At 39.7% G+C, this 21,470-nt stretch overlaps 4 protein-coding genes across 6 annotated transcripts; 1 reads left to right on the plus strand and 3 right to left on the minus strand.

Moving 5' to 3' along the window:
• Nucleotides 1-261: 261 nt before the first annotated feature.
• On the minus strand, nt 262-8,541 carry l(3)80Fj (lethal (3) 80Fj). The gene is made up of 2 exons (XM_090180962.1): nt 8,406-8,541; nt 262-8,344 (listed from the first exon to the last, which is right to left on the minus strand). Exon 2 carries the CDS (start codon nt 8,305-8,307, stop codon nt 421-423), a length of 7,887 nt encoding a protein of 2,628 aa, XP_090037088.1. The 5' UTR covers nt 8,308-8,344; nt 8,406-8,541; the 3' UTR covers nt 262-420.
• A 116-nt stretch (nt 8,542-8,657) lies between these two features.
• Nucleotides 8,658-13,164, plus strand: Idh3b (isocitrate dehydrogenase [NAD] subunit beta, mitochondrial). 3 transcript variants are annotated; one of them, XM_090180963.1, is made up of 12 exons: nt 8,658-8,716; nt 9,517-9,577; nt 10,896-11,086; nt 11,150-11,212; nt 11,481-11,623; nt 11,688-11,831; nt 11,914-12,046; nt 12,115-12,219; nt 12,274-12,409; nt 12,511-12,653; nt 12,715-12,870; nt 12,937-13,164. In XM_090180963.1, the coding sequence occupies exons 3-12, from the start codon at nt 11,015-11,017 to the stop codon at nt 13,012-13,014; spliced, it is 1,173 nt and encodes a 390-aa protein (XP_090037089.1). In that variant the 5' UTR covers nt 8,658-8,716; nt 9,517-9,577; nt 10,896-11,014; the 3' UTR covers nt 13,015-13,164. The 3 variants fall into 3 exon arrangements, with proteins under 3 accessions (XP_090037089.1, XP_090037090.1, XP_090037091.1); XM_090180964.1 differs by lacking the exon at nt 8,658-8,716 and adding an exon at nt 9,644-9,728; XM_090180965.1 differs by lacking the exons at nt 8,658-8,716; nt 9,517-9,577; nt 10,896-11,086; nt 11,150-11,212 and adding an exon at nt 11,243-11,355.
• Nucleotides 8,716-10,901, minus strand: LOC149936460 (sideroflexin-2-like). Its single transcript, XM_090180966.1, has 10 exons — nt 10,604-10,901; nt 10,365-10,535; nt 10,181-10,279; nt 10,039-10,117; nt 9,898-9,983; nt 9,759-9,819; nt 9,508-9,574; nt 9,333-9,432; nt 9,209-9,256; nt 8,716-9,150 (listed from the first exon to the last, which is right to left on the minus strand). Exons 1-10 carry the CDS (start codon nt 10,777-10,779, stop codon nt 9,039-9,041), a joined length of 999 nt encoding a protein of 332 aa, XP_090037092.1. The 5' UTR covers nt 10,780-10,901; the 3' UTR covers nt 8,716-9,038.
• Nucleotides 13,165-13,190: 26 nt separating the features above from the next.
• LOC149936461 (ADP-ribosylation factor-like protein 3) lies at nt 13,191-14,710 on the minus strand. The gene is made up of 6 exons (XM_090180967.1): nt 14,580-14,710; nt 14,357-14,500; nt 14,176-14,292; nt 14,052-14,102; nt 13,807-13,992; nt 13,191-13,750 (listed from the first exon to the last, which is right to left on the minus strand). The coding sequence occupies exons 1-6, from the start codon at nt 14,580-14,582 to the stop codon at nt 13,709-13,711; spliced, it is 543 nt and encodes a 180-aa protein (XP_090037093.1). The 5' UTR covers nt 14,583-14,710; the 3' UTR covers nt 13,191-13,708.
• Between the last annotated feature and the right edge of the window lie 6,760 nt (nt 14,711-21,470).

Genomic DNA, 21,470 nt, shown 5'->3' on the forward strand with positions numbered 1-21,470 from the left:
TTGAAGTCTGACTTTGAGATGGCATTGCGGTTCAATTTCAAATGGAGGAAAACATTTACTTATTGTATTGCGTGTTCAAACATGAAACGTCAACAGAAATGTAAAATAATTTAATTTTTCGTTTCTGAATAAGTTTCCGTGACATTTTCTAAGCTCGCTTAATACTCTTACAACGAAAATATAAACTTTTATTATTTATCGTATGTTGATATGGGCAAAAACAAATCGAAAATATTTTTTTAAATATTTTTATTTATTACCGTCTTTTGTCACATATTGGCAACATTTTATTTTAATATATTTCAGGCTAAAGTTTTTACAGCGTTCGGATTGTATAGCGAATGAAACAATTCGAAATGAGCCATGCAAGAAAAATTAACGAAGGCTTAGGTTTTATTACAAATACTTTGTTGTTTTAGATTAGGACATCAGGGTATCGTCTAATTCCTCTTCTTTTAGCTCAGCCTGACTGGCGACCTTCCTGAGAACTTTGCTGATCACGTCTTGCAAGGAGTCCCTGGCACCGGGGTCCAGCATGTTCAGATACGTCTGTCGCGTGTCCTCGCCCGTCCTCATGCCCAGAATCGTGACCAGGGCAAATTCGCTGTTGGCCTTGACTACAGAGTTCTTTTCTTTCGTGCCATTGACCAAAAGAGGGACGACTGATCGGATGAACTGCGTGGGTAAGCTCTGCGGCAAGCGCTTTCCGAGAAAGTTGCAAGTCAAGGCCACCACTTGCTTCACCTCGTTGGAGCTGTGGTTCATGTTCTTGGCGAAAACGGTCAGTAACGTTTGTGGACAAGTTTGTTTCCCTTTCAGTACGTGGTAAAGGAAGTACCCCGTGCCTCTAGTCCCGCTGAGGGCGATGGGTAGTCGGTCGGCCAGCATGTAGGAAATGAGGGTTTTGGTGATTCTTTCGCTCCAATCGCCGTCGATTAGTTTCTCAGGGCATTCCTTGAGGGCGATCATCAAAGCGACGCTTTGGCCGTGCCTGATCATCCAATCGGAGGTGGCGTCATCGTCTAACAGATGTTCCTTCATCAGCGTTTCCAGTTCGTCGTCGGGCAACCATTTCACCATGGCACCCAAGCAGCCGGCGGAAGCGATGCGGCAATTGTCGTCCGGTGTCCCGATTAAAGAGACTAAGGTGGTGGTGATATTCTTTCGAATCCCTTCGGACATCTTATCGCCGGCCGGAGTCACGACGCACCTCAAGGCGTGTAACATGGTTTCTTTAATAGTGTTATCCTCGGTGTTTTTGGCGCTGTTGTGTAGTTCCGTAAAGAGAGGGTCGCAGCGAATGTGAATGGTAATGAGGTGGCTGAGGGCCTTGGCCGCCCGAAGGCGGACCATTCTGTGACTGTCGCTCAAGGCTTTTAGGAAAGTAGTTTGCAGTTGTGGCAGGAATGGTTTTAACATGGCTCCGACCTTTTCGAGCAAGAGGGCCAGAGTTTCTAAAATAGCGACTTTGACGTTCCAACTGAAACGATCACCAAGGATACGAATTAAAGGTCCCGTGATGTGAACGACGGATGGTTTCAAGGCTTCCGCGCTCGTCAACTGGATGACCTCTCCCAATCCTTGAGCCGCTTGCTCCTTCAAATCGGGAGCTCCGTTCAAAATGGCGTCTCGGAAAACTGGTAAAATGGGCGTGATTCCTTTAGGCAGGCAAAAGCCCGGGAGCAGCGTTTGTCCCTTCAGATCACTGACTGCGAATCGAACCGCTTGTCGAATGTCGGCGACGTGTTGAATCTGTTCCGTGGAATCGAGAGTTTTGATAACGGCGTTGAGCGTTTCCCAGCTGAGTTTCAGTAAAATCGGATCCGTTTCCGTGAACAAGTGGACCAGACCCCTAAGCAGTTGCGAGACGTACGAGCTGATATCCGCTTTGGTATGACTGCAGAAGGCGCTTAATAAGGCGACGGCGGCTTGTCGGTGAGGCAAGGAATCCTGCCTGGAAGCTTCCAGAAGAGTGTCGATGATCGTTCGGACTCCGACGTCGTCCGTGACAGAGAGAACTACGGCTTGACAGTAATCCAGTTCTTGCGCTTCGTTGGGCGTTCCGAAAGCCGCCCCTAAGGACAGCAAGAGAGCCGGTAATATCCTGCTTAAGTGCCTGGTCAGAGCGTCCCCGGCGACGGTCGATAGCAACGAGAGCGCTTTGGTGTTGACTGGCGGCGTTGTTAACTGAGGAACCAAATAAGGCAAGACAACTTTACTCTTGATGGCCATGACTTGTCTGAGCCCGTCCAAAGTGTATTCCGCTTGTTCCGGGTCGCTCAGCTGTTGCAGGAGGGGAGGAATGATGTCGTCTAAGGCGCGAACTCCCACCGTCAAATGTAAACTGTCGAATGTCTTGGCCGCCGCTACTCGAACCTCGGGCAAGGGATCGCAAAGTGCCATTTTGATCGTGGGAACCAAGCTATCGACGAAATTCAGGACCATTTCTTTGCTAGTGGACGACATAATTTCGCTCAAGCCGATACAAACCCCTTGACGTTGATCGGGACGATCTGATTTTAATCCTCTCTCCAAAATGGGTATAATTTCAGGCAGCACCCTTTCTCCTAGTTTCCTGACTAGATCTCCCAAAGTGCGGGCTGCCACTTGGCGCTTATCGTAGCTGTTGCTGGCCAGACATCCGAGCAACAGAGAAAATAAAGTTGGTAGAATTTCTCGTAACGTTCTCGGGGTATTGGTGACGACCACCTTCCAAACGTGGAGCGCGGCTTGGCGGACCATCAAAGCCACATCCGACCGGCCCATGTAGAGTCCGGCTAAGACTCGATTCCTCCTATCGTGTCCGAGTAAGTGAATGATAGCTTTGTGCGACTGCTCGGTTCCAAAGTTGTCGTCTTCGTCGGCCGTTTCCGTGGTCATTTTTCCGGAAACGCCAGATATTTTGTACAATAAATCGCCCAAGAGCTGAATGGAACTGTATCGAATTCGCCAATTGACGTCGAAAAGACCTTTCTCTAGTTCCGGGAGCAAGAGCTGTATGGCCGATTGAGCGTAGGTGTTGACGATTCGCTGACCCGCCTTCAACGCCGTTTCTCGGACAAATTCGGTTTCGTCCGCCAAAGCCTTCAAAATGGGGATAATAATTTGGCCAATGTAAGGGGTAAATTCCTTGGTAAAGACGACTGGAAGGTAGATGAACATCATGATGTAGCCGTCCTTGACGTGAGGAGCGATGTCGGTTCTTTCCGCCGCCGCGATGATATCCGGGATGTGTTTGTGTAGTTTTTCGACTCCCAGACTTCCCATGACTTCGCTGAGGCCTTGAGCGGCACCCGATCTGTCGACGGGACTATTCTCCGAAGTCAACGTTTGCATCAACCACGGCAGCAAATCTTCGAAACTGCTTTCTCCCATGCCCTTAACCAAGGCTCCGAGAGCTCTGGCCGAGACGCTACGAACTTCGGGTACGGGGTCCAACAGCGACTGTTTGAGACCGGGCAAAATAGTCGGAAGGTACGGCGATAAGTCTTTTTGATCCGTCAGTGAGTACATGTTTCCGATGATTTGAGCGGCCATTTTTCGAGTCCCCGTTGACCTGTCTTGGAAAGCCCTTTGAACGACTGGCATGATCAGGGCCAACGAGGGAGCGTCGATGAAATGGACGAAGCGAGTCTCTAACAGGATCGACAGACAGGAAGACGTTTTCTTCGACGGATCCTGCAAGGCTTCCAACAAGTTGGGAACGATAGCTTGAATTTCCGGGTTTCTAATGACGGATCCGATCTGCCTCAGGGCTTGCGCTCCCGCCTTTTGAACTTTCACGTGAGAATCGGACAAAACTTCGATTAATTTGGGGACGATACTCGGTAAGCAGGAAGACAGTTGTTTAGGCGCGCAAAAGGCCATAGCTCCCAACAATTCGACGGAGCCCGCTTTGGTCCTCCAGGAATCTTGCTCGAGGGCTTGTAGCAGGGAAGGTAGGACCAGTTTGACTCCGTGAGCGCTCAGTTTACTCATAACGGCCTTGGCCGTGTTGTCGGTGGCCTCTCGCACAAATTGATTTCCATCTCCGAAACACAAGAGTAAGTGAGGAAGAATATGGACGATGTACGGTTCGAAGAGACGACCTAACATGGTGCAAAGCATTTCCAGGGCGAATAAGGCTCCTTCTCTATGTCGATAGTTTTTCTTGTCCTGAATAGCTTCGGTTAAAATATTCATTATTTCCAGTTGTTTCAGCGAGAGGATGCCCAATCCTTTCACTAGGCCGGCCAGACCGTAAGCGGCTCCTCTTCTTTCTCCGTAATTATCCGCTTCGAGAAGAAGTTCCATTAGTTTCTTGACTAGTATGGGAGCTTCTTCCTTGATGGCGGGCACCAAAGGAGGTAAACAGTTGGCCACCGCTTCTTGCACTTGCTGAGAAGGCTTCGATAGAGTCTCGATAAGTTTTCCGACGATAGGTTTAATTTTTTGATCTCCCTTGTCTAAATGTCTCGCCAGAGTTCCCATCAGAATGACGACGCTTTGGCGGACAGCGTCGTAGTCGGAATTGTCCGGAGCTTTATCCAAGAAATCCTCGAAAACTGGTAAAAGCGTTCCCGTCGACTTGTTGCCGTGAATTCCAACGACCGAAATGGCGGCGTCCAACATGGCTTTTTGAACCGCCGGGTGTCTGTCGCGTAACCCGTATCCCACGAAGAACGAAATCATTTCGGTCACTTGGCTGTCGTTCAAATTTTCGGCCAGTTTGTTCAGAGCGATGGCTATACCGCATCTTGGTTCCCAGTCGTCCGGGATGGCTTCCACGCTGATTCGTCCGAAGAAATCCATCACGGGAGCGGGTCGTACGAGTTTTTGATGGTAAACTTCCAATAATCTTTCTATCAGCGTCGCAAGTTGGTCTTCGTACGCTTGGATAATGGCCGCGATAGCGTCAGCCGCCGAGGCCCGAACGACTTCTTCGGGGTGCGTGACGTCCGAGATGACGCTGTCGCAAATGGATTGGTGCAAGGAAAGCCTGGCCGTGTCCCACAGCTTTTCCGCAATATTTCGGTTTTCTTCTTCGGGGTCGAACTTGGCGACGAAGACGCGTCTCGTGACCAGGAGACCATCTTCGAAATCGCTGTCGGGGTGCGGCAGCAAATCCACTAAAATGAGTAGGCTTCGAAGGCTGGCTTCCCTCACGGCAATGCTCGGAGACTGAATGGCATTTAGTAATACTTTAATTTCGGACATGGTCGCTTCGCCCAAGCCATTGGCGATACTATTAGCCACGCCAAGAAGGACGTCGCTGGCTTCCTTTTCCAGACGGCCGGGGGCGTAAGCTATGACGCCCACTAGAGTTTCGAGCATTTGTTTCATGGGCATGTTGAAGGAACTCTCTTCATCGACGTCTTCTAAAGTGACTTGATTGTGTATCAGGTCGAGACAGTTTTTAATCAAATTCTCCGAAGTTGTAGGTTTGGTTAAAAGCAAGTGTAGAAGGGGAAAGACGTAAGCGAAAGCGGCGCCTGACAAGTAATTGACGGACATTTTGTCAATAACACTTTGAATGGCCGATTCCAAATCCTTCTTTATCCAATCTCCGTTCAATTCGCATGCTGGCTGCATTATTCTGAGAGTCGCGTAGGCGACGCTTTGTCCGAAGAGTCGTTTTTCGGGGTCAAATACGCATTGGCTAAAGTCAATGTACAAATCAGAAGCGGTCGGAGCGCACAGCGGAGATTTCAACAATGGTAGGATTAGTTTGATCAACTCTCCGGTGTATCTCCTCAAGTTATCGGGGTTTTTATCCAAAAGAACGTTCAGAACGGAAACGGCTTTTTGATATTGATTGTTAAAGCTTTCGATTTTTTGTCGAACGGCGGCTTCCTTCTCCAGTTGGGCCTTTTTCGCTTCCAATTGTTTTTTAGATAATTCGGGTACTTTTTTGGCTTTTAATTCCAGTTCTTCGAGTTGTTCCTTGTGAGAATAAAGTCGGCTTTCGCGCTTCACGTTACGGTTGTTGGTGGTTTGCTCTTTCAAATTTTCAATGACACTTTCGTTGTACAAGACGCCATCGGGTGTTTTGAAAATGTTGAAGTCTTCATTCGTAATGGTCTGAAAATTCGAATCCTTCATTATATCAGTGACGTATTTGATAGCTGGCGGCAAAAACTTGTCGGGTGCCAATCGAACCAGCGTACTCAGAGCGTTTGTAGAAGTCGATGTGATGTCATCGGTTAGAACGATGTTTTGCAAGGTCTCCTCTTCAGCTTGCAAGAATGATATCGTATTCAATCCAAGTTTAATTAAAAGGCTATCCCATAACTTTGGAAGTCGGTTGAGAAGTATATCGAGGCTAGTTGGTAAAAGAGTTTCTTTTCCAAGAAGCTTGGCGTCACTTTCTTCAAATTTATAACCGGAACATATGACCATTAGGCATTCAACTAGTACCACCGTACGAATGGTAATATTACTTATGGATTTTTGTGCTGCAGTAACTGATTCATTATCTGGTTTTTCAATAAAATCTTGGATATTAATCTTGCTTGTGAAAGCTGGTATTTCTTTCAACAGGGCTTGGGCAAACTCGCAACCACCATTGGCGGAAATAATCTTTTTAGTAGAGGAAGCCGCATTTACCCTGAGCTCCCTAGAAGGGTGAAGTAAACAAAATAACATTGCTTTGATGGCTACCTCAGTTTTATTAATAATTGAGCTGTAGTGATCCAAGATAAGGCATTCAATTAAGATGGGTACAAAGCAAAGTACTTCCGATGATGCCGAATTTAAAAATTTTTCCGATAAGAATGCCAGTTTCTGTAAATCATACAGGGTAGAGACATGACCTTTCAATTTTGTTTCAGATTCAATATCAGAAATGTATAATTTCAGTATCAGACACGAGGCAATTAGTCCTTCGGATACTATATTGATTTGAGAAGGTTGGGATGACACCTTTTCCAAAGTTTTGGTTAATATCGGAGCAAGTTCCATTCCCTGTAACATGGTATTTCCTCTAAAGGCAGTATGCATGCATTGAAAATAAGCTACTCTAATCAGAGGCGTTGCTGATTTTTGAACAATTCCTTTTTTAAACCAATCAATCAGTGAATCTGGTACTTTAGTAGTTAGTTTTGTAGACCAGAGAGACAGTATTTTCAATGCATGGATGACAGTTCCTTCGTGAATCTCCTGTTTCAGAATTCCAACAAAATGTTCAATGACAGTGTCAGTCACAGTTTGCTGCATGTTAGATCCAGACACCGAATGGTGGCTTAAACCTCCAATACCACTCAAAACACCCATTCTCTGAGTGACTACTGTTAATTTTCCTTCCGAACCATTCAATATTCCAAAAAGGTGATTCACTAAAGTGACAATGGCTTCTGGTGTGCTGCATTGTTTGGATAGATATTCAAAGACTTTTATGGCATCATCCCGGCAAGCATCCTCTTTCATACATAGATGAACTCCCAAACTTTTCCCAAGCTCATTAGCATATTGACTTAAATCTAACGTCACTGAATCAATGATCATTCCTACGGTTTCCAAAATTATTTCTGGGTTTCTTAGAAGGGCTTTTTGAATTGCTGGCAAAATGTGCTGACTAAACTCTTTATGGTTCAAATCCTTTAAGAAGGGTCGAGAGTGTTCCAGAATGTTGAATGGAATTTTGCTTTTATTGCTGAAAACTAGCTTAATAAAAGACTCCACTATGGTCTCTTTGTTAGCGGCATTGTTTTCCTTATTTTGAGACATGTATTTGTACAAGAATCCCCAAATTACAAAATATGTTAAATTTAGTTCCATTTGTGCAATGGCTTCAAAATATTTCTTGCTCCATTCCGTATTTTGTTTCCAGATGAAACACATTTTCTTGAAAGCACATTTGTTCAGACCTTCTCTTTGCGGTGTTGTAATAGCGTACAAAAGTTTACTTTGCACTTCCACAATCTTTTTGAAGTAATTTATATTAACTTCCTTGCTGCTAAGGCAATCTTTGGCCAAAAGTGTTGACCAGTTAAGAGCCGATAAAGCTATTTTGGCAATGCTCTTTGTGCCATTGACAAATCCGTAATCAGATGAGGCAGTGTCAAGAACTTTAATCAGGTAGACTTTAGAAACGCTGTAGCGTTGGAGCAGTTCTTCTACCAGCTTCAGTGGCAGTCTACGGGATTTTGCTGTTGCGTAACGTGGTAGTGTCAATCTTAAAGCCCCGCATATTTCTTTAACTGCGGATTCTGGTAGTTCCCCCTTTAAATTATGATGTAACTGCTCAAATAGGTCTAACCTTTCCACGTAACTTGAAGTTTGAATTTTCGATGGTAAATCTACCAATACTTGTCTAATTTCGCTCACCATTGTGTCAGGTCTGTCTGTGGTCTTCAGTCCTAAATTTCTATAAGTAAGCCCACATTGTATAATTTTTTTTTTTACTTTTTAGCAATATAGCTACTTACAGTAACTTGTTTCAAAGGTGGAATGACGCATATTATATAAAAACGTTTCAACAAAACCTAATTACTTTCGAACTAAATTAGACTTTAGCATTAATTTAATCTTCCTAAACACAATCGGAATGAAGATCATTTGCGGCGAGCCTCGTGGACTACTAACGCAAGAGCTCGTTCATTGGCCAAACTTTATTGAGAAGATTTTGATTGGATATTGCCTTTTACTGTCGTCTACTTTAAAATCCACATAAAAAATACCGGCGGAAAATAGAAAGGAATGACTAGATTTAATTTCCTCAACAACCTTTATTTTTAATGCAAGTATTAAAACCTTTATTGTCATAACTATTTAATACATAAATTTATTTACTGATCAACATTTATAAAGATGCAATAGTTTCTTTTTATAAAACATATTAACAATATATATTTAAAAGTTAATAATGAACTAAGTTTAAGCCTTAGCTATGGGAAATTGGAAAGGTCATAACTCTTAATCTTGGGCATTGGCAAGCACTACATAAATTAGGTTGGGGATGAGATTGCTATGTAATGGACAAAATATTTTCCTGATATGCACTTTTTTCGAAATATCTTATATTTTTAAAATATATTTCTTATGGAAAAGCTGAAGTAATTTTAAAGTCCTTTGTTGAAGTAAACTTGCGAGTTAGTCAATTTGTCAAAATCTTTTTCAAATTTGGAATACATTTCAGGTTCCCATTTTTTGATAGTGCTCACTCTAATAGAACTAGAAAAAAGAAACCAAAGTAATTATTGGTACATGATAAAGCAAAATAATAATTTACCATTCTTGAGGAAATAAGGCACAAGCTATTGGCACCATAAATATTAGGCTGAAAATTTCAAAAATAATATTATTGCAGTATAAGAGATTAATATATAAATTATCAACTAAGTCAGGTTACTTACGAACAACCAACCAGTCCAACTTGAATAGGAGCGTGTAATGGTTTAATCTTTTGCATCCATTTAAATTTTTCTAATTTGTCCATAATAACTGGACATAGTACTAATAAAAAGAAATTTTTTCACTGTTTATAAGTAAAAGTGAGGTTAAATTGAAAAATATTTTAGATATTTTTACACATTCCAGGTGAAGCCATCACTATCCTTGAGATTATCACTTGGGAGATTCCTTTCACAGCTGCGACCTGGTAATTATAAATTTTACCAAACTCTGATAAAAGAAAGATTAAGCTCATCCAAAAATGGATTGGTAGAATGCATTGTGTAAAGCTTTATAGAAGAAACTACATGTTACCACTCCTTTTTTTAAAAGTGGGCTAAATATCTCTATTATTTGAGGTAAGGTGTTACAATTTCTCTAATTTTTACTTTAGAAGCCCCAACTTGGTTTCCATTTTCCTCGAAAACTGCTATTCCATTAGTCAGTTCACTAAAATAATAAATATTGAAGTAGTTTACAGAAATATAATAAAAAATGTTTGATTTTTATATTTTAATAAATAAATACCCTTGCCGCATGAGAGGAATATTAACGCAATTTGCAGCTGCTACTGCAGCAAATGGTACAAATCTTTGAATTAACGTATTTGCCCTCTAAGGAAAAAAAATCCATAACTCTCCATTCAGTTTTAGTTATTCATTTCCCCACCTTTTGAAGAAAGCTTTTAAAACCTATTGCTGTTATCACAGCACTAGAAGTAGCTGACACATATGCAAATGCAAGTTGCCTGTGGACAAATAATTAATATTCATACAAAGTATAAATATTAATATAAAAATTTAAAACTGACTTGGTGCTCAATTCAGACTGCGCATTTCTATTTGTGAAATTAACTAAGGCGTTGAAAGACTGATTAACCCATTGCCAAAAGACAACTGCCGGAGTTGTTCTGTTAAAATAGGTTGGAATGCGAAAGTAAAAGTTTGTTTTTGGAATGACTTTAGTTTTACATTGCGTTATATTTAAGCAATTACTTGTAAAACTGAAGCATACAGCCGGTGATAGCCATTCCGCCTGGTACTTGAAAAGACATTCTACCAATAATATTTTGCTTTTCTCCTGTATCTGGATGAAAAGCCGAATTGTAGAGTGTTTTAGCATACCATAATTTTTCTTCGGTAGTTCCTGGTGGCTCAGCTTTGACTCTGAAAAATGTTATTTCTTTACTGTTCATGCATTAGGAAGCTTTCAATTGCATATTTCAAGAGTATACTTATAAAGATCTAATAGTTCCTTAGCGTTGTTTAGCTCCTTCTCGCCAACTAGACAATTTCTGGGATCTGTCATGTCCCGAAAATATTTGAATCGTCCACTAAACGTGTTCTGTGGCCATCTGGGTTTGTCGAGATTAATTCTAATTTCCTCAGGATTGTTAGTAATAGTGCCCATAACTGTTTTATTGCCGACTAGTTGAAAATTGATAAGAATGGACCTGAAACACCTCTCTATTCGAGATCACTTACTTAATAATTTCAAAACCAGAACTTATCTTTCAAATATTACAGAACACTTGGCCGAAAGCCAACACTGCAGCAAAATCTTAAGGGGGGGATAGAAAAGTACTTGCTAGTGGCGCCACAGAAAAATAGTAGCATTATCCAGAACTACTTAGAATACTTTGAAAATGGCTTCAAGGAGTGTTAGGTTTTTCGTCAATGCTCTTAGCAGCAATGGAAATCTTCTCAAACGGAGATGCGTACGTAGAATAAATCAAATATTTTTGCTCTTGTTTATCGTATTAATATTATAGTTTCCACAGGATATTCATCAATATTTTGCTCGTAATGGAATTAAATTCACGGCTCCTCAACATGTTTCAGTGGTAAGGTTTTGTAAATTGACCCCTAAGGTCAATTAGATGCTAGTTGATATAGGCTCAGCTAAAATAAAATTTTCTACTTATGCGTGGTGATGGCTTTTTACTGTAATTGCACACTTTCATTGCTTTCATCTTAGGCACCATCGGTAAGTTTCATGCTTAATAAAACTTAAAATCTTTGATATGAGTAAAGCAGCCTTGTGAAAACCTCCTTTCCCATCCTATGTTTTTAATTATGTATAATTTAAAAAAAATTCCTGTAAAATTTCAGCAAGAACCAGTCGCTATACCAGAAAGTAAAATAAAATGTACTATGATACCTGGAGATGGAGTGGGCCCTGAACTTTGTGTGGCTGTAAAGGAGGTTTTTTCAGCCATAAGTGTTCCTATAGAGTTTGATGAAATGTTTTTGAGGTACTAGTTCATTTTCACACTGTTTTTATGATTATAAAAGAAAATTATCGCTGTTTTATTTCAGTGAAGTTCACTCAAACATGTCCGTTCCAGTCGATCAAGTTATCAACTCCATAAATGAAAATGGAATTTGTTTAAAAGGAATTTTGCAGTCTCCTCCTTTTTCAAGGTATTCTGGTGAACTTCAGACCCTCAATATGAAGCTAAGGTGATTTACATTCTAGATAATGCAATCTTTTATTATTTTATATAATTATTATCTGTTATTTGGTATTGGTTAACTTATGTAGGCGAGAATTGGATGTATTTGCAAATGTGGTTCACATCAGAAGTTTGCCTGGAATCAAAAGCAAACATTCTAATTTAGATTTCTTTGTCATAAGAGAACAAACCGAGGGTGAATACAGTGCTTTGGAACACGAGGTAAGTCAAAAGCCTGAGAATATTTGATACTAGAGAATTATACAAGTTAATTATGGTTTAATTATCAGAGTGTACCAGGTGTAATTGAATGCTTAAAGATCATCACTAAAACTAAGTCTGAGAGAATCGCTAAATTTGCATTTGATTATGCTACAAGACATGGACGCAAGAAGGTCACTTTTTCATTATTTTAATATTAATTAAATAATAAAATTAGTTAATATTAGGTCACTGCTATTCACAAAGCAAATATCATGAAATTGAGTGATGGACTTTTCTTGAAGACTGTCGAAGAAGTCTCAAAACTCTATCCTCAAATTGAATTTGAACAAATGATTATTGACAACACATGTATGCAGTTAGGTAAGATTTTGAAATTTAATGTTTAATGCCTTTTAAAATACATTCTGCACTTCAAATCTGGTGAAATTATTGTATTTCCTCAAACAATTTCTTTTGTCTAGTTTCACATCCTCAAAAGTTTGATGTAATGGTAATGCCCAATCTTTATGGGTCAATTATTGATAATTTAGCCACTGGTTTGGTTGGTGGCGCTGGTGTAGTTCCAGGAGCTAATTACAGCGAAAATTGCGTAATTTATGAACCGGTAGGTGAATAGTTTCTATTATTTTGAAGCTCTATTAACATTTTGCACATTGTATTTTTAGGGCGCACGCCACACTTTTGGTGAAGCTGTTGGAAAGAACATTGCCAATCCAACTGCTATGCTTTTATGCGCTGTAAAGATGTTACGACATGTTAATTTGCATTACTACGCAAGCATGATTTCTGATGCAACTAAGAAAGTTTTGCGAACTGGAAAGGTAAAAGTGCAAGGCCTATTCATCGAAATGCAAACATTCCTGTAAATTAAAACTTGATTGTTGTAGGTTCGAACCAGGGATCTTGGTGGCTATGCAAGCACAACAGATTTCACTTTAGCAGTAATTGAAAATCTACATTATTAATATCCTTTATGTTAATTATATTTCTGGTTCCCTATAAAAGTTGGACTTTATTTATTAGATATTTTATGAATTGATAGGAATACATTTGTGGTAAATTTGTTAAAGAAAAAATGTTAGTGTTACTAGAAGAATTAAAGGAGATTGTGTGTGTTTTTATAGTATTTATTAAGCTCTGCTTTTTTGGAGGACTCTTAAAATGACACAAAGCTGTAATATATTTAAAATGACTAGAAACTTTAAAATTATAAAAATTTCAAAAACAAAATCTTACAAATTTATAATAATCCAGGAAAATTGTTTAAAATTCATTAATTAATAGAATAAACTTAATTTGGTAAAATCGAAAAAGTAATCACAAAAATTTGTACATGGTCAAGAGAATAATTTGAATTTCATTTCAGTGAGCAGATTGGTAAGCTTATCTCAATAAGCTTTCATTTTAGTAATATATTTATAAATTTGCATATTTAATTTTTGTTTCTAGGGCTTATCCAGTCTATTTGATTTACTACCTCCTTTCTTGGAAGGTATCACAGGGTGAGTATAATATTATAGGTGTAAAAAGGTAAATAGTACTCATTCTTCCAAGCCAAAAAAGTATAGACATGTTGTGCATTGAAAATGTTGGACGGAGCATTATGTAGTTGTGTCAAATCTCTTTGGCATTAAATGTAGGTGTAAACTAGCAGTTGCTTCATTTCTTCTTGATATTCTTACATACCCAATCTAAACCATCCTGTAAATAATTTTTTATGTAATTTAAATTTACATGATTTATTTTTAACTTTATACCTTGAGACCTTCTCCAGATACTGCAGAGCAAGCTTGAATTTGCCAGCCGCGATCTCTTATTGTTGGTAGGTTCAATCCATCTGCCAGCTCGCTAGCAGGTGCGGCATTGAATAGATCTTGTTTATTTGCAAATACTAATAGTGGAATTCCACAAAGTTTTTCTTCTACTAACAATTCGGCTAATTCCTGTCATTATGAAATAAAGTTACATTATGTAAAAAACTTTCTGAATCTAAATTTCTTACGACTCCGGTTTCCTCAAATCTCTTTCTATCTGAGCTATCAATGACATATATCTGAAGAAGATATATAACTTTTAGTTTCTGAAACATTTTAAAAATACAAATTATTGAGATAAATTTAACATACCAAAACATCAGTATTTTCAAAATAATTTCTCCAATATGGTCGTATTTTTCTTTGACCTCCTATATCCCAAACATTCAATTTAAAACCTTCTGACTGCACACTTTTGATGTTAAAGCCCTAAAAATCAAATAATATTCTTAGGAGATTGACTCTACCAAAATTTTATTTTGTTAAATTGTACTTGTGTAGGTGTTATATGAGCTATATCTTCCGATGCTAAATTTTTCAATATCGTGGTTTTCCCAGCGTTATCAAGTCCCAATAATAAAATCCTAAGTTCTCTATCTGGCGCTGATTTCAATTTTCTTAATAAAGATAACAAACCCTATAAAGAGTAAAAATTGTTCACCAAGGCTTAATTTGACAGTTCAGATACAGAAAAAGTATTACAAATAGTATTTTACCATTTATTATATTAAATAAATCAGAAAAATATGTAAAACTTAGTATTTCAGTGGGACGTGAAATTTTATAATTTATAGTTTTAACTGATTGGTATATTTTAATTTCAAAGAATTGAAGTAGATTATCACAAGGAATTGTTGTATGGATTCAATGCCTACGTTATTTATAGAGGCCGATGCCCGCTATCTCGGGACCAAAGACTATATAAGCTATCGCGATAGCTTATATAGTCTTTGCTCGGGACTTGAGTAGGCGACACATCCCCCCCCCCCTTACCCGTAATTTTATAATGGTAGATGGCGCTGTTCACCAAGCCAAAATTTCAAATTTTTAAGAAATTCGCGCAAAATGTTTTGGGAGATCTACAGCATGTCTACAGTATAGGAATATATGACATTAAAACTTTGTGTAGTAAACGACATTACATTTAATATAAACAAACACTAAAACGAATATTAACTTCATGTAGGAGATTTTAAACATTTAATCTTTGTAATTGTTAATGATTACGAACCTTTTAATAATTCCTAGGGCAACATCTAGGTCCAACCAAATACCAATAGCTCTTTCTAGGGATCCATCACTCACAACAGGGGGAGGCATAGGGGCAAAGATAATTTAAACTCGTACCCTAGATTCGAAATCACTCTCTCGTGCGTTGCCGATAGCGTTTACTCACTTCCCGCCGGAACTCAAAAAAAATTCGCTCCATGGTTTTCGCCTTATCCATTTTTCTGAGGTCACGTGCGGGAAAAGGGTAAACGCTCTCAGTATTCGAATCTAGGGTACGAGTTTCAATTATCTTTGATAGGGGCAAGCACGTAGATATAGAAAGTCTAAGGGGGGGGGGGGGTTATAACACAACCAGATGAAATCGCGAGCGCGAAATTTTTCGTTAGCAATAACGGATATTTAAAGTACTGGCTAGACTCGGGACGCACGTGTATCAAACGAAGTTTTTTAATACAAAATTGATATTGTTTTGCAAAATTTAATATTTTTATTGAAAAAGGATAATGTTAAAGTAGTAATTATTAAAATATGCAATTCTAGTATTTTAGCTAAAGTTTAATATTATTTCAATTAATTTTTACGTCTTACTGTTTATTTCTCAATGTTGCGCTCCTTTCGTAAGAAAGGAATCGAGTCCTAATGGGGGGGGGGTTTAAACCCCTTAACCCACCCTTATATACGTCCTTGCATAGGGGTAACTTAGAATCCAGACTTGCAGTGTGCTTCAAAACAGTGGCGTAGCTGAGAACTCAGAGGCCCCCCCGCAAAAATCTCTATGTGGCCCCCTTTTTAATTTTTTATGGAGGCCCCCCCCGCACCGCGGGCCCTGCGGATCATCAGCTACGCCACTGCTTCAAAACCAGTTTTTTTGTGACCCCTATGCCTTCCCCTGTTGTGAGTGAGGGATCCCTTTAAATAATATATACGCATATATGTATGAAAAGTGTTATTTTTTGGAGTGCGCGCTTCCTAATATTTCCGCGCGCTCTCTAACTTTAGCTGCACGATGAATCTAACGTAATAACGTGACCTCTCGTATTTTATATAAAGAGCTATTGAGACAGCCACTCTCCTCTTCATCACTCGAGTTGTCTGCTAAATCAATGCCTACGTTATAGCGTAGGCATTGGCTAAATATAGCGCCTCGAAAAAAAGGCGCGTAAACTTTTCAAATCGGACCGTGTCACGTAAATCGCAATTTCGAAGAGCGCCCTTACTGACAGATTTTGGCGAAATCAAAATACCCGTAAAAAATTAGCGCGCATCGGCCTCTATAAATAACGTAGGTATTGTTGGATTGAATCACTTACTTTTACCAGGGAGGCTAAAGTCACTTAGCTATGCTTTTACCATATAATTTTCTACTGTTCATTACGCCAACTTTATAAAAAAAATTGTGGAATAGCCAGGTTAGATTGTGAGGAGAAGAAAGGGGAGCCTGCTCCAAGATCTCCAGGGAAGCTAGTGTCTTCCTCATGAGAGCTGGATAGAAATCCGGAGTATCAACAGCTCCACACGGAGCCAAAGTAAGTAAGTCCAATAGGTCTCTCCTAGAACTCAGCGGCTGAATAGCTGCCTCGGCTTCCATCAACCTGATAGGCGTAGATAGAGGAACTCCTAAAATAACTCAAAGTGCCGCATTTTGGACCTTATCCAACTTGGCGAGCAGGGTTGCCGACGCTGACACATAGAGAGGGCTGGAATAGTCAAATCGAGAGCGGGTTAGGTTGTTGTATAGAAGCCGTAGAACGCCATGGTCCGCCCCCCCAAGTAGTCGCTGAGACTGCCCGCAAGAGGTTTAAACGCTTCACCGAAGATGAAATGAGGGACTCGATATGTGGTTTCCAGGAAAGGCCCTCATCAATTACTACTCCTAAGTACCTGTAGGAAGGCACGCGTGTCAGGAGGATGATTTCTAGGTTGAGAGTGAGACCTAGTGGGATCTGTTTGACTTTGGAGATGGCCATGTACTGGCATTTGAGTGGCTGGAAGTTGAAGCCCCATGTGACTCCGTAGGCTGAGATATTATCCAGAGCGATTTGCATAGTCTCGTACAGAATGCGAAGACTCCGACCATTAATCCATGCTGCAATATCATCTGCGTGGACAAAGCCGGGGGATCCCGTCCAGCATGACGTTAAAGAGAATTGGACTGATAGAGCTTCCCTGGGGAACGCCTCTCGTAACAGTAAAAGGCACCAATAGCTCTCCATTAACTCTGACTTGGGACGTCCGGTTCTCCAGGAAACTTGCCACCCAACGGAGGAGATTTTCCTCGAGGTCTTTGCTTTGGAGCTTATATAAAAGCGCTTTGTGATGGACGCTACCGAAAGCGTCCTTAAGGTCTAGGAAAACTGCAAGAAAATGCTGACCTGTGGCCTTGGCGCATTGGGCCGCCGTAACAAGCTTGATTGCGTTGTCTGTTGGTCGACGGCCCCTCCGGAAGCCGGATTGTTCTTGTGGAAGAACGTGGTTCGTCTCCAAGAACCAAACCAGCCGGGCAAGAACCAGTTTTTCATAAATCTTCCCATGGCTGGGAAGCAGAGAGATATCTCTGTAAGAGGTTGCATCGGTCGGAGACTTTCCCGGTTTCAAGATTGGGTGCAAGATGGCTCGTTTCCACCTCGAGGGCATGATTCCCGCTTCCCAAAAATCATTGTAAAGAGCCTGTATTTATGGCTGTGGCTATCAACGGTCATTGAAAAGTCCCCATAGGAAACTTGTAAATATAAGATTAAGAAAAACCAGCAGATACATCAACGATAGTCAAAAGAAAGGAGCAATTCGAAGAAAACTTACCACAATAATCCTTTTCCAAGGACAATTTTGTATGCAATGCCAGTCTATCAGAAATATATTATTACGATTGATTGTTGTGTTTAATCTTGAAAATTAGAGGTAAATTTACCTTTTTTTCTCTCGAAATATCGACGTTGTTTACATTCTGCAATGACGTTGTAGAGCCCAGCTGGTTGCCTTAAAGGGAGTTTAGTTTCTTAGATGGCATAGCTCGCGAAGGGGGATAGCACCGCGGAACAAACCCTCAGATTTCATTGGGCCTCTACTTATTTTCTATCTCTATGGCTTAGAAAAGAGCTTAATGAGAGTTGTTTTTAATTTCACTTTGTTCTTTCGGTTTTTTTTAAGTCGTATATTTTTATCTATTGTGTGTTTAGCGTATTTATTATTCAAGCGTAATGGTTCATTTATGAAGTAAATTTCGAGTTGTATACATCGGGCTCTTACACGTATGTTGGTCTGGTTTTTAACTGGGTCGTCACTACTGCGTAATTTATTTTAAACGTTTTCTTGACGGATTAAGATGTTTAATGCAGTTCATCAATTGGGTTTGCTTGTTTTTATTTATAAAGAGCGCTAACTATTCCGTCTAGGGTCATTTATTGTACGTTGTAAGCCGTGTATTGCTAACGGTAAGGTGTTTTAGTTTTTTCTTTCACATGATTTTTTCAACTTTCGGTAATTGGATTTATTTATTCCTGATTTCAAAGTATTTGGATTAACTTGTTTCTTGGTTGAATATTCTTTTATATTTTTCTTTTGGTTATTTTTGTTGTTTAATTTTATAGAAAGTATTGATAGTTTATAATAAATATAATTTTCGTATTTGGATTGACTTGTACATGCTTCGTTGAGTTGTCGTGGTGAATCGACGTAATTTTGTTAAGAGCTTCCACTTATAATTTCAATTTGTTGGGGTTTTTTTTCTCATAAAGTGGTTTTTCGCACTTTTATACTGTACCGAAAGTTTTGATAATTTGAGCGAGAATTTGTGTACGATGTTTTATTTGCCTTGATCCAGACCAACCCTATTCTCGTTCACCTTAATTACTTAAGGGGTAAAACCTTTAGAATTGTGTAATTTCTAAATAATCTACCATATCGCTGTGATAATTAATAATTGTTTAAGTAAGTGTTTGATAAAATTTAAGTCGTTGTGAAAAACTGGTCTAAAGAAAAATAAACTATTTTGTGTTGTGTTTTCTTTTTTTTTTTCACCCTTAGAAACAGAATTAACAACCTAGTACCAAATACATTTTCGATGTAGCATCAACGGGATTAAAATCTCGAATATTTTGGAATATATTAGTGAAATATATAAAACATATTCAATTTTTAAATTTTCGGCCCGTTTTCTTATTTTTTTTAAAAAAGTATCGCTGTTATAACAGTTTTGATTAAGCGTAGATATAGTACTGTGGGACGACGCGGGGGGAATGAACTAACTCCCCTCCGAGGAGAGTATTACGGGCTTGACCGTCTTGTTATTTTCCCCCTCCCCTTACGGGTGGATAACGGTAATCCATGCGCAAGGTATCGCGTAGTCTGTATTATTTCATTACGAATAAAACCTTTTATATTTTCTATTAACCTGACAACGTCTTTATTTAATAAGTATACCAACTTCACTAAGAAACTCCTTGATTAAAAAGCGTGGCTCAGCGCTGGCATTGGTAGATAGAGAGAACTAATACCAATCGAATGGTGACTGAAATAAATTTATATCGAGTGCCGTTGAAGTGAATTCGTTGATTCCCGGGGACCTATACTCCGTAATATCCAATCGGGGGACGAAATATCACCCTTTTATTAAAAATCGCGGCTCAGCACAGGCATAGGTAGATATAGAGAACTAATACCAATCGAATGACGCCTGAAATAAATTTATCAATCGCAAGTTAGATTTAGGTCTCAAAGGGAGGTGAAAAATAGAAAACCTCCCCCAAACTAAATCCTGAATACGCTCTTAGTAGGGTCAACATGCCAGTCCCAAAACAGTATAAGAGAGGACCTTAACCAAAAAACAGTCTGAGTGGAGGCTGTGGTGAACTGCAAAGGCTGCGCCAACGGGTGGTGAACTAGTAAAAATAGACCACCACTGGTGGTGAAATTAAAGGCTTGTAGAAGGCAGCCACCTTTCGGTTAATTAATGGTTGACGGTCAACTCTTTACCCAACATTATCGTCAGCCAAAGATTTTACAGACTTATCATGGTAATGAGTTTCTATGCAAAGAAGTTCAAGGTGAATTAAACCGTAGAGGAATCAAAATTTTCGCGTCGCATTCTGAAGTAATTTCCAGTATTATTGAACGATTCAATCGAACATTGAAGTCTCGAATCTACCGATATTTTACGGAGAAAGATACACACAAATATATCGACGTCTTACCAAATTTATTGGAAGCTTATAACAACGAGTACCACAAATCTATTAAATGTAGAATTTATACGAGAAAGTCACTTTTTCACCCCCAGTCTCGTTCCCGTTTGAAATAAGCGACTTTGCTCATATGAGCAAAAGTGACATAATTACCAAAAGTGTGTCAATCGGACCTATTTCTTAATGAATGTTACGAGCGAAATACAAGTTGGGAGGGGAGAATGGAAAGTATGCCTTGGGGAGGGAAGGAAGTTAAAACCAACAAATAACGCCTCGTAGTGAGGAACGGAGGAACTATGTATGTTAGAGTATTGTTTGATTTTTCGTCGTTCTGTGGAGATGCTATCGCTATCTACCTATGATATAATACCATAGACTAAAAAAGATCCAAAAAGGCGACAATAAATAGTCTGTTATGTGGTCGATCTCGAGTCGAGCATTCATTAAACCTTTAGCCTACGAAAGTACAGGGATTGGTAATTATGTCACTTTTGATATGAGGAAGAATAAAACGACTTTCGAAAAGGGGTTACAAAGCCGAGGAAATATTCAAAGTAGCTCAGCGCTTACCGAGAGACCCTCCAGTATATAGGCTCGAGGATTTGAAGACTGAGCCCATTTAGGGTGTGTTCTACAAGGAGGCAATACAGAAAATCGGGAAAAACCATCACAACTGTTTGTTTAAAATAGATAAAGTTTTAAGAAAGAGAACTAAACCCGATGGAACGAAAGAGCTCTTCGTTCGTTGGCGTGGTTACAGTCAGTGGCGTAAATAGCGCCCCAGCAGACCCCGCAGCGCGGGGGGCCCCCGAGAACTAGGGGCCCCCAAACATTTATGATTAAAATCGGTGCTATTTAAAAGGGCCCCGAGTTGTTTTTCGGGGGGGGGGGGCGGAGTTCCTAGTTACGCCACTGGTTACAGTTCAGATTTTAACTCTTGGGTGCAAGAAATCGTAGTACTATGAGTTTCTACATTACGTTACCCTCGGATTCGTCAATACATTATTTTAAAAACAACACTATAAGCAAGTTCAGGACGTATTTACCGGAACCCATTAAACTTGAAGGAGTTTAAGTTATCCTAGAACGTGGAATAACGTTAACGAAGAATGTTTAGTTCGAATTCGGACCACTGTAGAAGATACTACATTTGTAAACGATACTTTTCAGATGTCCTTGGAAGAACCTATATCCAAG

Source organism: Leiobunum rupestre, chromosome 7 (genome assembly GCF_980474605.1).
Source record: "Leiobunum rupestre chromosome 7, qqLeiRupe1.1.hap1, whole genome shotgun sequence".
Lineage (NCBI taxonomy): Eukaryota > Metazoa > Arthropoda > Arachnida > Opiliones > Sclerosomatidae > Leiobunum > Leiobunum rupestre.